Consider the following 16454-nt stretch of genomic DNA (forward strand, 5'->3'; position numbering starts at 1 on the left):
GACACTACGTACTGATATACACCTGAACATCAGCAGGAGAGGACTCTTTAAAGTAGAGACACTACATACTGATATACACCTGAACATCAGCAGGAGAGGACTCTTTAAAGTAGAGACACTACATACTGATATACACCTGAACATCAGCAGGAGAGGACTCTTTAAAGTAGAGACACTACATACTGATATACACCTGAACATCAGCAGGAGAGGACTCTTTAAAGTAGAGACACTACATACTGATATACACCTGAACATCAGCAGGAGAGGACTCTTTAAAGTAGAGACACTACATACTGATATACACCTGAACATCAGCAGGAGAGGACTCTTTAAAGTAGAGACACTACATCACTGATATACACCTGAACATCAGCAGGAGAGGACTCTTTAAAGTAGAGACACTACATACTGATATACACCTGAACATCAGCAGGAGAGGACTCTTTAAAGTAGAGACACTACATACTGATATACACCTGAACATCAGCAGAGAGGACTCTTTAAAGTAGAGACACTACATACTGATATACACCTGAACATCAGCAGGAGAGGACTCTTTAAAGTAGAGACACTACATACTGATATACACCTGAACATCAGCAGGAGAGGACTCTTTAAAGTAGAGACACTACATACTGATATACACCTGAACATTCAGCAGGAGAGGACTCTTTAAAGTAGAGACACTACATACTGATATACACCTGAACATCAGCAGGAGAGGACTCTTTAAAGTAGAGACACTACATGCTGATATACACCTGAACATCAGCAGGAGAGGACTCTTTAAAGTAGAGACACTACATGCTGATATACACTCTGAACATCAGCAGGAGAGGACTCTTTAAAGTAGAGACACTACATACTGATATACACCAGAACATCAGCAGGAGAGGACTCTTTAAAGTAGAGATACTACGTACTGATATACACCTGAACATCAGCAGGAGAGGACTCTTTAAAGTAGAGACATTACATGCTGATATACACCTGAACATCAGCAGGAGAGGACTCTTAAAGTAGAGACACTACATACTGATATACACCTGAACATCAGCAGGAGAGGACTCTTTAAAGTAGAGATACTACACACTGATATACACCTGAACATCAGCAGGAGAGGACTCTTTAAAGTAGAGACACTACATGCTGATATACACCTGAACATCAGCAGGAGAGGACTCTTTAAAGTAGAGACACTACATGCTGATATACACCTGAACATCAGCAGGAGAGGACTCTTTAAAGTAGAGACACTACATGCTGATATACACCTGCACATCAGCAGGAGAGGACTCTTTAAAGTAGAGATACTACATACTGATATACACCTGCACATCAGCAGGAGAGGACTCTTTAAAGTAGAGACACTACATACTGATATACACCTGAACATCAGCAGGAGAGGACTCTTTAAAGTAGAGACACTACATACTGATATACACCTGAACATCAGCAGGAGAGGACTCTTTAAAGTAGAGACACTACATACTGATATACACCTGAACATCAGCAGGAGAGGACTCTTTAAAGTAGATACACTACATACTGATATACACCTGAACATCAGCAGGAGAGGACTCTTTAAAGTAGAGACACTACATACTGATATACACCTGAACATCAGCAGGAGAGGACTCTTTAAAGTAGAGACACTACATACTGATATACACCTGAGCATCAGCAGGAGAGGACTCTTTAAAGTAGAGACACTACATACTGATATACACCTGAACATCAGCAGGAGAGGACTCTTTAAAGTAGAGACACTACATACTGATATACACCTGAGCATCAGCAGGAGAGGACTCTTTAAAGTAGAGACGCTACATACTGATATACACCTGAACATCAGCAGGAGAGGATTCTTTAAAGTAGAGACACAACATACTGATATACACCTGAACATCAGCAGGAGAGGACTCTTTAAAGTAGAGACACTACATACTGATATACACCTGAACATCAGCAGGAGAGGACTCTTTAAAGTAGAGACACTACATACTGATATACACCTGAACATCAGCAGGAGAGGACTCTTTAAAGTAGAGACACTACATACTGATATACACCTGAACATCAGCAGGAGAGGACTCTTTAAAGTAGAAACACTACATACTGATATACACCTGAACATCAGCAGGAGAGGACTCTTTAAAGTAGAGACACTACATACTGATATACACCTGAACATCAGCAGGAGAGGACTCTTTAAAGTAGAGACGCTACATACTGATATACACCTGAACATCAGCAGGAGGAGGACTCTTTAAAGTAGAGACACTACATACTGATATACACCTGAACATCAGCAGGAGAGGACTCTTTAAAGTAGAGACACTACATACTGATATACACCTGAACATCAGCAGGAGAGGACTCTTTAAAGTAGAGACACTACATACTGATATACACCTGAACATCAGCAGGAGAGGACTCTTTAAAGTAGAGACACTACATACTGATATACACCTGAGCATCAGCAGGAGAGGACTCTTTAAAGTAGAGACGCTACATACTGATATACACCTGAACATCAGCAGGAGAGGACTCTTTAAAGTAGAGACACTACATACTGATATACACCTGAACATCAGCAGGAGAGGACTCTTTAAAGTAGAGACACTACATACTGATATACACCTGAACATCAGCAGGAGAGGACTCTTTAAAGTAGAGACACTACATACTGATATACACCTGAACATCAGCAGGAGAGGACTCTTTAAAGTAGATACACTACATACTGATATACACCTGAACATCAGCAGGAGAGGACTCTTTAAAAGTAGAGACACTACATACTGATATACACCTGAACATCAGCAGGAGAGGACTCTTTAAAGTAGAGAACACTACATACTGATATACACACTGAGCATCAGCAGGAGAGGACTCTTTAAAGTAGAGACACTACATACTGTATATACACCTGAAACATCAGCAGGAGAGGACTCTTTAAAGTAGAGACGCTACATACTGATATACACCTGAGCATCAGCAGGAGAGGACTCTTTAAAGTAGAGACGCTACATACTGATATACACCTGAACATCAGCAGGAGAGGACTCTTTAAAGTAGAGACACAACATACTGATATACACCTGAACATCAGCAGGAGAGGACTCTTTAAAGTAGAGACACTACATACTGATATACACCTGAACATCAGCAGGAGAGGACTCTTTAAAGTAGAGGACACTACATACTGATATACACCTGAACATCAGCAGGAGAGGACTCTTTAAAGTAGAGACATCTACATACTGATATACACCTGAACATCAGCAGGAGAGGACTCTTTAAAGTAGAAACACTACATACTGATATACCACTGACATCAGCAGGAGAGGACTCTTTAAAGTAGAGACACTACATACTGATATACACCTGAACATCAGCAGGAGAGGACTCTTTAAAGTAGAGACGCTACATACTGATATACACCTGAACATCAGCAGGAGAGGACTCTTTAAAGTAGAGACACTACATACTGATATACACCTGAACATCAGCAGGAGAGGACTCTTTAAAGTAAGAGACACTACATACTGATATACACCTGAACATCAGCAGGAGAGGACTCTTTAAAGTAGAGACACTACATACTGATATACACCTGAACATCAGCAGGAGAGGACTCTTTAAAGTAGAGACACTACATACTGATATACACCTGAGCATCAGCAGGAGAGGACTCTTTAAAGTAGAGACGCTACCTACTGATATACACCTGAACATCAGCAGGAGAGGACTCTTTAAAGTAGAGACACTACATACTGATATACACCTGAACATCAGCAGGAGAGGACTCTTTAAAGTAGAGACACTACATACTGATATACACCTGAACATCAGCAGGAGAGGACTCTTTAAAGTAGAGACACTACATACTGATATACACCTGAACATCAGCAGGAGAGGACTCTTTAAAGTAGAGACACTACATACTGATATACACCTGAACATCAGCAGGAGAGGACTCTTTAAAGTAGAGACACTACATACTGATATACACCTGAACATGTCTACAAAGAGCAGCAATGAAACAAACGTATTATATCTCCTTCTACTCTTTTAAATATGACGTAAAATCCAACCTGTACGAGGACATGACCCTCGCACTAATGTACTTATACAAATGTTAGTTATGTAATTACTCAAAGCATGATATAATACCACTCAGCACTAATTTGAATTATTACCTTAGATGAATAAAGGAGTTAAATTAGTAGTTAAATCAGCCCTAGCTCAAGGTGAAACATTTTCCAATTGGGAAAACAAAAGTACAGTGTGTGTGTTTGTGTGTGTGTGTGTGTGTGTGTGTGTGTGAGAGAGACAGATTGTGTGTGTGTGTGTGTGTGTGTGTGTGTGTGTGTGTGTGTGTGTGAGAGACAGATTGTGTGTGTGTGTGTGTGTGTGTGTGTGGTGTGTGTGTGTGTGTGTGTGTGTGTGTGTGTGTGTGTGTGTGTGTGAGTGAAAGGCAGAGATGGAGAAGACAGCTTGAGTCTTGCATTTGAAGATAATCAAAAACACTTGCTTGATATCATGACTCCTCTCTACATAAGGTTATATACAGTGTGTAGCAGCAGAACAACATTAAACGTGGGTAATAAAAGTTGTGTGTGTGTGTGTGTGTGTGTGTGTGTGTGTGTGTGTGTGTGTGTTTACCCTGAGTCGTCAGAGTCACTGTTGTCAGACTCTGGACAGTTTTGCAGCTTCTTCACCCAGAGCAGCAGCAGGTCTCTGCTCGACGCTGCAAACAGGAACTGACTGCTGTCCTCCAGACTGAAACACACACACACACACACACACACACACACACACACACACACACACACACACACAAACACAAACACACACACACACAGTTAAAAACGAGAAAGAAAATGTCACAAGTTAAACACTGAACACATTATTTGCAGATACATTTATCCCTTAACTTTAATTTTGTTTAAACGTCATTTTCAATTCTAAAATATAGATGAATTGGTCTGAATTTTGGAGAGGTGTGTTTGAAATGATGCAGCAGACAACTGTACTTTAGATTATGGGTAGAATAACGCAGCTATCTAATTAACATTTTAATCAAGTTGTATGTATAGCTTGATAAGAAGAAATCTTTCCATTGAGTACAGCTGAACAAACGCAATGACATTACTGCATATGCAATTGACAAAATGGTGATTTAAATGTAAAATACAGATAAAATAAAGTAAAATACAGGGACGAATAGCTATATAAAACATGTTTGAATAATTACCTTTTTGTAAATTCAACAAATGTAAAAAAAACACATTTTTTTCACTTTAAACCCATTTAAAACACGGAACAAATCTTGTAGATGTGCCGCTGACTCACATGAGTTTGAAAGTGTTCTCCTTCCTCCGGTAGTAAGCGTTCTCCCTGCAAACGACTCCTTTCATGTTGATAGGAGGCCACCTAGAGGCCATCTGTGGAAACACACCTCAGGGTTTAAGTCATGACAATATGGAAGTGTGATCTCCTTTATCTGACTGTTGTTAAACCATTTCTGGGAAAAAAAGTGATTGAATTTAATGCTCTCCTTTTGCTTTTTGCATTTTCTAAACAAAATCCTTATGTGCATTTTCAGTTTTTCTCTGTTTTACATCCATAGTTTAATAGAATAGAATATGTGTACACTTACAATCTAAATATATATTAGTAAAGTAGCCATAAGTATGTCTAAATAAATAGTAGTGCCTGCAGTTTTTGAGGGGTGGAGTTGTGTGTGTGTGTGTGTGTGTGTGTGTGTGTGTGTGTGTGTGTGTGTGTGTGTGTGTGTGTGTGTGTGTGTGTGTGTGTTCAGTTGTTGTAATGTGCTCTGAGATTAAACACATGCATTATACTGTAGTACACACGCAGTTTTACACTCTATACAGTTTTTACAGGTAGGGTATCTGCAGGAACCCTGAAGTCAAATTTAAGACCCTTCCCATACATTTTAAGACCTCATCTCCACTTAGAGTTCTAACCGGTTACCTTGGCGACACACTTTACCTCACATTGACTATATACAGTATTGATTGTCCTTCCTCCTTATCTTCCAACCATTTGGACGCAGACTTGCATTTCCCCATAACGATGTTGTTTAACAACCGGCGTAAACGGACCTCCGCGCTATCAAGCAGTGAGCGTGCGATGTCCTGTTCAGATGAGGTCCAATCCAACGGGATGCCATCAATAAACTACACAGAATCACACTACACACCTACGCCATGATTACATTCAGGCAGACTGTAGAATACAACCTCTTTGGACCATTTATATACTTATTGAAAACAAGCTACAAAATGTAATACCTTGGAAAATGCCTTTTAATACTTTTTAATAGCCTTCATTTTCGCTAAATTGATTTATCAACTTTTGATACTTTTTAAGACCCCGGACCCCCTGAGGAAGAAAAATTACAATAAAGAATTTGTAAAAATAACTAAAAAGTATGCTAAAAACGTATTAATTTGAGATCATCTTCAATACATGGCACAAACATACAGACACACATTAAAGGGGACCTATCATGCAAAAGTCACTTTGTGATGTCTTGTATACATCAATATGTGTCCCCGGTGTGTCAGGGAACTCACGCAGCGTCAGAAAATAAAACCCTCTCTCTTCCTCCGTACCCAAATCTCTGGTACTGGAGACATTTAAAAAATAGCCTATATGTCATATGTATTATTGCTACATACACATTATATCGCAGTTTTAGTTTCGCCAACTCCGTTTGTAATATGCAATAAGACTACAACATGCGTCTATGATGTATTTTCGAGCTTTCCAATCCAGGCGAGATCTCTCTCTCCCGTCTGTGTGCGAGGGGGCGGGGCCGTTTGTAAGGTCTCCTGACTGTGTTACAGACTGTCATCCTGGTTAGCGGTTACTCTGGGTTCTGTCTTCAGGACAGAGTTTTGGATTTGTTTGTTAATTGGATGGGACTTGATTGGATTCAATATTAGAGTAATTTTCTCGTTTGTGTGTTTATTTAAATATATTTGGCCTTTGTTTCTGTGATTGAATGATTTACTCAAATAAAAACTTTGATGAATTATCATCTAATGATTTGTATGATGTTGTATTTATGTGAAAGGTCACTTTGAATGATTTTAACTAATGATAATGTAGAAAAACTAATATTTTAAATTCGGGACGGTCCACATTAATTTCGGGACGGCTTAGATTGTATTTCGGGACGGTTCCGGGAGGATGGTGAAAAAAGTTAGTCGAGATATATATGAGACATGGCTAGAATGGGTGATCTGTTTGGTGTTGGAGCAAAACACTTCATACACATGTTTTTTATATATTTGTATTAGGGCTGTCAGTCGATTAAAATAGTTAGCACATTTTTTATCTGTTCTAAATGTACCTTAGAGGAATATTTTTCAAGTTTTTAATACTCTTATCAACATATGAGTGGACATATATGCTTTATGCTAATGTTTATTATCATTTGAACAATGACAAATATTCTCATGAATATTAAACACAACAACCTGTGTGTGTGTGTGTGTGTGTGTGTGTGTGTGTGTGTGTGTGTGTGTGTGTGTGTGTGTGTGTGTGTGTGTGTGTGGTGTGTGTGTGTGTGTGTGTGTGTGTGTGTGTGTGTGTGTGTGTGTGTGTGTGTGTGTGTGTGTGTGCAACTCAAGGTATATGCTCGAACGGGAGCTGCCTGGACGCTGCAACCATGTTGCCACTATCCGTGCTGAGTGTGCTGACTTCTCGTACAATGCCCCACTGTCTGGCTTCCTGCATAAAGTCAAGTGCTCGGCGCAGTTGTGGCGAAATGTCGCTCCTCTGTTTTCATTGAAACAGCTCCTTATATCCGTTAGCGCAGCTAGCTAGCACCAGATGCTAACAACAACAATGCACGTAAGGTCTCTCTCTCGCTCGCTCGGGCCACACATACACACACCCTCCCGGTCCTCCCAACAGCCAGTCGGTGCCTGCCGGTGAGCGTGGAAGTGTGGTCTGCCACAAGCGGGCGGCAGGAGCGGGGCTGTCAGCATCAGCTTGTAGACGGTGTTTTAAACTCGATCGCTCTGAAACTACGGGGCGGCCGAGGACAAAAAATACACATGCGTTAATCGCGTTAAAATAATTAGTGGTGTTAATTTTTTTTTAATTGACAGCCCTAATTTGTATATATCTGAGACCTGTGCGATTGCCTACAAATAGCATGATAGGTGACCTTTAAACAATAGTAAACATACCTCTGCAGCAGCGGCTCTGTCGTTAAACAGACTCAGCGTCTCTTCTTCCAGAACAGCAAACACTTCCTCCCAGTGATCCAGACCCTGCAGAGCAACAGCCAATCAGAGGGAGAGAAAACTCACCTGTCAGACACAAGGACACTTAAGGTATGTAGGTAATAAATTGCGGTAAATTAGGAAAGGATCCATTCAGAAATTCTAATTATTAGGTTGTCTTTTTGACCAATTGCTTTTTCTTTCTGTATGGACCAGAGCAATATTCAAATAGGGATAAACTAAGAATTAAGTCTTTGGACTTCCTAATAAATCCCTTTGGGTACAGATCCTCACACCACAATCATTTAAATATATATTTTATATATAATAATCATGTGACTAATGTTTAAAAAATGATCTGATATGGCGAATCAGATCGTAATTGCAGTCATAATAATTGCAATTAGCTATTTGTCCCAAATCGTGCAGCCCTAATTAGTGTATTGTATAATATTATTGCCATGTCATCATACTGTTTGTATGCGTTTGTAATTAAAAAGAAAATAGAATATCAAACCATCACACTTTGCAAAGAGACAGTTTCAGTCTAAACACACCTGTCTGACGTCAGAAGCTTCTCACCTTGTTTCCTCCTTGTTTCAGTTTGATCTCCAGCATTCCCTCCATTCTGATTGGCCGCTCTGCTGTCACCTAGCAACACCACAGTTGTGAGAGGAGTGTCGACCAATCAGCTTTCCATATCAATATGCCAGTTAATGATTAAAGTCTTACCTCCTGTGTGGAGACGTGTTCCTCCTCTGGTAGTTCCTCTAACTTCCTCTGACGTTGTGGAGGAGACGGAGGAAGCTCTCTCATTGGAGGTGAGAGGTCAGCTGATTCGGTTTCCTCCTCTGTGATTGGTGGAGGAGTCGGGGAGTCAGGTGGAGTTGCACTAGACGGAGAATCAGGAGGATCTGGCTCGCTTTGGAGCTCTTTCCTCGTTGGAGATGGTGACGAATCAGGGGAAGAAGGTGTTTCTGCGACTGGAGGAGGAGGAGGTGGAGGTTGAGTTGGAGCAACAAGCCCTCTGATTGGTGGAGGCGAGTCAGGTGGTGTAGCAAGCTTTTCAGAGGGAAGTCCAAATGTCCGGTCTTCCGAGGAGATCCTGGGCTTTGGAGCCGGAGGAGGTTTGAAACTGTTTCGACGTTCTTCCTCGGGAGATGTCGAAGAGACAGAGCTTTGAGGGGAGGAGGGAGAAGGAGGTTTTGGAGAAGAGGAGTCAGGTGATTGGCTGCTCCGACTCCTCCATGTCCTTACAGTCGGAGTTGGAGGAGGAGCTTCTTCTTGCTCCACCTCCCATGTCCTCCTGCTGGAGTATCTCCTGGTGTCACGGTGGGGAGGTGGACTGGGTGGAGGACTAGCAGAGGTTTTGACGCTGGTTTTTTTGTCTTGTACCGGAGATCTGATGTTTCTGTCCGTCCTCGTGCCGCTGCTGACTCGCCGCACGATGTCTCTGGAGGTCCGAGGGGTCTTTGGATCGGACGGTTTACTCCTCAGAGACGAAACTCTGGCTGCAGGTTTTCTGTCTTCAAGGTCCGTGTTCTCGTTTCCATAAAGTCTCTTCTCCCTCTGAGGAGAAAGGGGACATTTAAAGGTATCAGATATATTTAAAAAACATGTCTATGAAGTGTTTTGATCAAAATACCAAACAGATGACCCATTCTAGCCATGCCTCATATCCCTCTATTTCAGCCCTGTTACTAAAGTGCTGATTCTGGGTCCGTAGCCTTATAAAAAATAAAAAGAACGACGTTTCTGCCAGCCAACATTTCCTATATTACGTCATGACTGCAGCAAATCTGGATCAGCTCCGTTGAACCCCCGTTTTTAGACATGTGGGTACGGAGGAAAAGAGAGAGGGTTTTATTTTATGACACACCGGGGACACATTTATGTGTATCAAAAAGTGCATTTTACATTATAGGAGACCTTTAAGAGCAGAAAAACAATCCAAAACAAAGATGTTTAGAAGAATGTATAATTGTATTTCACAGAGCAGACGCATTAATATATTTGGCATTACATTTCAAAACAAAAACATACTTAAGAGAAAATGTAAAATAGATGTTTGCCTCTCTTAGGTCGCATTCACACCTAATAGTCCGCTTCTCAGCTGCGCACCAGACGACAGTTTTTACAGTATTTCATTTTTCAGAAGGTTCGGTTTGCGTCCACACGGCAAAATTCAAACGGACTTTAAACTTTAAACACAAGTCATGTGCTCGGAAATGCTGTTCAACCATTGGTCAGACATTAAGGGGGTAACAACGCAAATCCCGGCCATTTCTACCGGAGCCTCCGCAGGTTATTTTCATGCTGCTGTTAATCTGGAGAGCATATCAATGGACTCTAGCAGACGGCGCATATGATTATATAATCAGACGTGCGATACAAAACATTATAACACATATCGGCTAATGAGAGATATCAGCCATCGCTACAAATACCCAGGTATCTGGCTTGATGATTGTCTTTCTTTTAAACTTCATGTCAATAACCTGCTTAAAAAGCTGAGGGTTAGACTAGGTTTCTTCTTCAGGAACAAGTCCTGTTTCTCGCTTGAAGCCAGGAAAAGGCTCTGTGACCTTTTGACCTGTGCTGGACTATGGTGATTTGATCTATATGAATGCACCTGCCTATTGCCTGAACAAGTTAGATACCGCCTATCACAGCGCACTGAGATTTGTCACAGATTGTAAAGCACTTACTCATCACTGTACCCTATATGCCAAGGCAGGTCTGCCATCACTTACTGTAAAGAGGCTCAGTCATTGGTACATGTTTATTTATAAAGCTTTGTTGGGTAAACTCCCGTATTATATCTGCTCTCTGATAACACAGAGAGTTGCAAGCAGCTATTGTCTGAGATCGCATGATGTAGTATTGTTAGATGTGCCAAGAGCAAGGACTGTCTCAGGTAAGACAGCTTTTATGTGAGCAGCTCCACTTGCTTGGAACAATCTTCAGCAAGAATTGAAACTGAGCAATCTCATTCCTCTGCATGTTTTTAAAGCTAGGCTAAATGAAATGCTTGTTGATACTATGGCCACTTGTAAATGTCTAACTATGTAAATGTATCCTGTAAATATAATGTATGATGTCCTTTATTGTTTTATGTTTCATGTGAAAAAGAGATCTATGATCTCAATGGACCAATCTGATTAAATAAAGGTTTGAAATGAAATGAGAGATGTTCTGCAGTCAGGAGGGGGTTTCACCGACGGCAGGTGGCTCTGACTTTTGTGTATAGTTTTTATACACTACCTATGTTGCAAATGTATTATCTTTTCAATTTACACACGGCATCTATTGCACGTCTGTCCGTCCTGGGAGAGGGATCCCTCCTCTGTTGCTCTCCCTGAGGTTTCTCCCATGTTCCCTTTAAACTGTGGGTTTTCTCCGGAAGTTTTTCCTTGTACGATGTGAGGGTCTAAGGATAGAGGGTCTAAGGACAGAGGGTGTCGTATTGTCATACTGATATTTTGTACAAACTGTAAAGTCCACTGAGACAAATGTAACATTTGTGATATTGGGCTATATAAATAAACATTGATTGATTGATTGATTGATTTTTAGTTTGATAGTTGTTATTACTTTACACGACACTGTTCAACACTTCATTCTGCTTCACTCTTTCGCTGACGATTTTGAAGACACCCGCGTTCTTGTGACTCGTAAATACTACGCTTCCTATGTTTTGGTGCGGACTGCGTTCACACCAGCGATGAACCGCTCCTGAGTTCACTAGCAAGCGGTCCGAGACCACCTCTTTTAGACGGACCAGAGTCCGGTTGTTTATTTCACTTCAGAGGACTGCGTTCACACCGACCCAAACGAACCAAGTGGCTAAACGCACCAGGGTTTGATTCAACCGGACTATACAACAAGGCTGGTGTGAATGCGTTTCAGTCTAGACAGTTACCAACCCACCTGTGTCTTCTTCTTCTGCAGTGCGCTGAAACGCTCGCTCTGAGCCTGAATCATGGCCTCCAGGTCCTCCTGCCTCTTCAGCAGCTCCATCACATCTGACACAGAGTCCTGGAGGAAAATAAAACAACAGACATGATTCAGTAAATCTGATGGCACGTGTATCGCAGACAAAACACACTTATAATATAGTTTGCAGTGTCATTTTGTAGATATTGTTACAGGTATAATAAATACACGTTTAATATAATTTTTTGGCTGTATTTGAAAAGTATTGACACATTTTTCTCCAACTTTTACTTTGTTATCAATCATTTAATTGAACAATGATGATAATGACACATTTTCCAGTTTGTAAATAACAGCTGTATTATTACACCATAAACTGGTCTCATTTCCTAGTGTTAAGTAGAACATACAGTATTTTCCTCTAAAAAACATCGAGTAATTTTGTTGTCTAGTAGACACCTCCAAAAATTGGTGACATGCCCTGAACTATGAGTCGATTAGCGCCTATGCTATAAGTAGGAGCTAATGTTGGACACACACACACACACACACACACACACACACACACACACACACACACACACACACACACACACACACACACACACACACACACACACACACACACACACACACACACACACACACACACACACACACACACACACACACACACACACACACACTGAGGTGATGTCTCGCTCTCTTGTTGCGTTTCTAAATGTCATTGTTTTGTATGCTGATTGGAAAGCTGATTCAAGTTAATTGGAAAACAGTAACAGGCTAAAAAAAAGCACATTAAGTGTCAGGGCTCGACAGCAACGGTTGCCAGGTTGCCATTGGCAACCATTCAGAAAAAATGTCAACCACTTCTTGGCCTTTGGCAACCAGTTTCTAACATAAAGAAATAAGGACAGCAAACAGCTAAATGCGCACCCCAAAATAGATAAATGTTAATTATTTGTTGTATTAAGAGTGATATTTAATTATTGTTGTGACCAGTCGGAACCTGATACTTAAGTTGCACGTGCATTGGTGTGATTACGGAGCCAGAAAGCCATGCACGTTTACTCGCGTGCACGGTGCGCCGTGTGTTTGTTTTACAAAACACATTTTAAATATAGTTAGACATATTAAAGGTAATTTACAGCATTAATAATTAATATCTAATTCTTAACTGTGAATGGTTTTCATTTATTTAACATTAGAAATGTATTAGTCTGGCCAATCCAAGACTTCAATGCCGAAGGGCCAGTGGATCTGTGGTGGGGGTCAGCACAGAGGTCAAGACTTCAATGCTGAAGGGCCAGTGGATCTGTGGTGGGGGTCAGCACAAAGGTCAAGACTTCAATGCTGAAGGGCCAGTGGATCTGTGGTGGGGGTCAGCACAGAGGTCAAGACTTCAATGCTGAAGGGCCAGTGGATCTGTGGTGGGGGTCAGCACAGAGGTCAAGACTTCAATGCTGAAGGGCCAGTGGATCTGTGGTGGGGGTCAGCACAAAGGTCAATACTTCAATGCTGAAGGGCCAGTGGATCTGTGGTGGGGGTCAGCACAGAGGTCAAGACTTCAATGCTGAAGGGCCAGTGGATCTGTGGTGGGGGTCAGCACAAAGGTCAAGACTTCAATGCTGAAGGGCCAGTGGATCTGTGGTGGGGGTCAGCACAGAGGTCAAGACTTCAATGCTGAAGGGCCAGTGGATCTGTGGTGGGGGTCAGCACAGAGGTCAATACTTCAATGCAGAAGGGCCAGTGGATCTGTGGTGGGGGTCAGCACAAAGGTCAATACTTCAATGCTGAAGGGCCAGTGGATCTGTGGTGGGGGTCAGCACAGAGGTCAAGACTTCAATGCTGAAGGGCCAGTGGATCTGTAGTGGGGGTCAGCACAAAGGTCAATACTTCAATGCTGAAGGGCCAGTGGATCTGTGGTGGGGGTCAGCACAAAGGTCAAGACTTCAATGCTGAAGGGCCAGTGGATCTGTGGTGGGGGTCAGCACAGAGGTCAAGACTTCAATGCTGAAGGGCCAGTGGAGCTGTGGTGGGGGTCAGCACAGAGGTCAAGACTTCAATGCTGAAGGGCCAGTGGATCTGTGGTGGGGGTCAGCACAGAGGTCAAGACTTCAATGCTGAAGGGCCAGTGGATCTGTGGTGGGGGTCAGCACAAAGGTCAATACTTCAATGCTGAAGGGCCAGTGGATCTGTGGTGGGGGTCAGCACAGAGGTCAAGACTTCAATGCTGAAGGGCCAGTGGATCTGTGGTGGGGGTCAGCACAGAGGTCAAGACTTCAATGCTGAAGGGCCAGTGGATCTGTGGTGGGGGTCAGCACAGAGGTCAAGACTTCAATGCTGAAGGGCCAGTGGATCTGTGGTGGGGGTCAGCACAGAGGTCAAGACTTCAATGCTGAAGGGCCAGTGGATCTGTGGTGGGGGTCAGCACAGAGGTCAAGACTTCAATGCTGAAGGGCCAGTGGATCTGTGGTGGGGGTCAGCACAGAGGTCAAGACTTCAATGCTGAAGGGGCAGTGGATCTGTGGTGGGGGGTCAGCACAGAGGTCAAGACTTCAATGCTGAAGGGCCAGTGGATCTGTGGTGGGGGTCAGCACAGAGGTCAAGACTTCAATGCTGAAGGGCCAGTGGATCTGTGGTGGGGGTCAGCACAGAGGTCAATACTTCAATGCTGAAGGGCCAGTGGATCTGTGGTGGGGGTCAGCACAAAGGTCAATACTTCAATGCTGAAGGGCCAGTGGATCTGTGGTGGGGGTCAGCACAAAGGTCAAGACTTCAATGCTGAAGGGCCAGTGGATCTGTGGTGGGGGTCAGCACAGAGGTCAAGACTTCAATGCTGAAGGGCCAGTGGATCTGTGGTGGGGGTCAGCACAGAGGTCAAGACTTCAATGCTGAAGGGCCAGTGGATCTGGGGGGGGGGGTCAGCACAGAGGTCAAGACTTCAATGCTGAAGGGCCAGTGGATCTGTGGTGGGGGTCAGCACAAAGGTCAAGACTTCAATGCTGAAGGGCCAGTGGATCTGTGGTGGGGGTCAGCACAGAGGTCAAGACTTCAATGCTGAAGGGCCAGTGGATCTGTGGTGGGGGTCAGCACAGAGGTCAAGACTTCAATGCTGAAGGGCCAGTGGATCTGTGGTGGGGGTCAGCACAAAGGTCAAGACTTCAATGCTGAAGGGCCAGTGGATCTGTGGTGGGGGTCAGCACAGAGGTCAAGACTTCAATGCTGAAGGGCCAGTGGATCTGTGGTGGGGGTCAGCACAAAGGTCAAGACTTCAATGCTGAAGGGCCAGTGGATCTGTGGTGGGGGTCAGCACAGAGGTCAAGACTTCAATGCTGAAGGGCCAGTGGATCTGTGGTGGGGGTCAGCACAGAGGTCAATACTTCAATGCAGAAGGGCCAGTGGATCTGTGGTGGGGGTCAGCACAAAGGTCAATACTTCAATGCTGAAGGGCCAGTGGATCTGTGGTGGGGGTCAGCACAGAGGTCAAGACTTCAATGCTGAAGGGCCAGTGGATCTGTAGTGGGGGTCAGCACAAAGGTCAATACTTCAATGCTGAAGGGCCAGTGGATCTGTGGTGGGGGGTCAGCACAGAGGTCAAGACTTCAATGCTGAAGGGCCAGTGGATCTGTGGTGGGGGTCAGCACAGAGGTCAAGACTTCAATGCTGAAGGGCCAGTGGATCTGTGGTGGGGGTCAGCACAGAGGTCAAGACTTCAATGCTGAAGGGCCAGTGGATCTGTGGTGGGGGTCAGCACAAAGGTCAATACTTCAATGCTGAAGGGCCAGTGGATCTGTGGTGGGGGTCAGCACAGAGGTCAAGACTTCAATGCTGAAGGGCCAGTGGATCTGTGGTGGGGGTCAGCACAGAGGTCAAGACTTCAATGCTGAAGGGCCAGTGGATCTGTGGTGGGGGTCAGCACAGAGGTCAAGACTTCAATGCTGAAGGGCCAGTGGATCTGTGGTGGGGGTCAGCACAGAGGTCAAGACTTCAATGCTGAAGGGCCAGTGGATCTGTGGTGGGGGTCAGCACAGAGGTCAAGACTTCAATGCTGAAGGGCCAGTGGATCTGTGGTGGGGGTCAGCACAGAGGTCAAGACTTCAATGCTGAAGGGCCAGTGGATCTGTGGTGGGGGGTCAGCACAAAGGTCAAGACTTCAATGCTGAAGGGCCAGTGGATCTGTGGTGGGGGTCAGCACAGAGGTCAATACTTCAATGCTGAAGGGCCAGTGGATCTGTGGTGGGG

General features: G+C 43.5%; 1 protein-coding gene across 1 annotated transcript in view; it reads right to left on the bottom strand.

Annotated features, from left to right (window-relative positions):
* sptbn5 (spectrin, beta, non-erythrocytic 5) overlaps window positions 1–16454 on the bottom strand; it is a 138417-nt gene that overhangs the window by 11659 nt on the left and 110304 nt on the right. The window contains exons 74-79 of the mRNA XM_034233828.1: window positions 12204–12311; window positions 9006–9842; window positions 8856–8924; window positions 8238–8321; window positions 5365–5456; window positions 4675–4791 (exon numbers count right to left, since the gene is read on the bottom strand). Of these exons, the coding sequence (XP_034089719.1) occupies window positions 4675–4791; window positions 5365–5456; window positions 8238–8321; window positions 8856–8924; window positions 9006–9842; window positions 12204–12311 (1307 nt within the window). The remainder of the gene's footprint in view (window positions 1–4674; window positions 4792–5364; window positions 5457–8237; window positions 8322–8855; window positions 8925–9005; window positions 9843–12203; window positions 12312–16454) is intronic.

Source organism: Gymnodraco acuticeps, unplaced genomic scaffold (assembly GCF_902827175.1).
Source record: "Gymnodraco acuticeps unplaced genomic scaffold, fGymAcu1.1, whole genome shotgun sequence".
NCBI lineage: Eukaryota > Metazoa > Chordata > Actinopteri > Perciformes > Bathydraconidae > Gymnodraco > Gymnodraco acuticeps.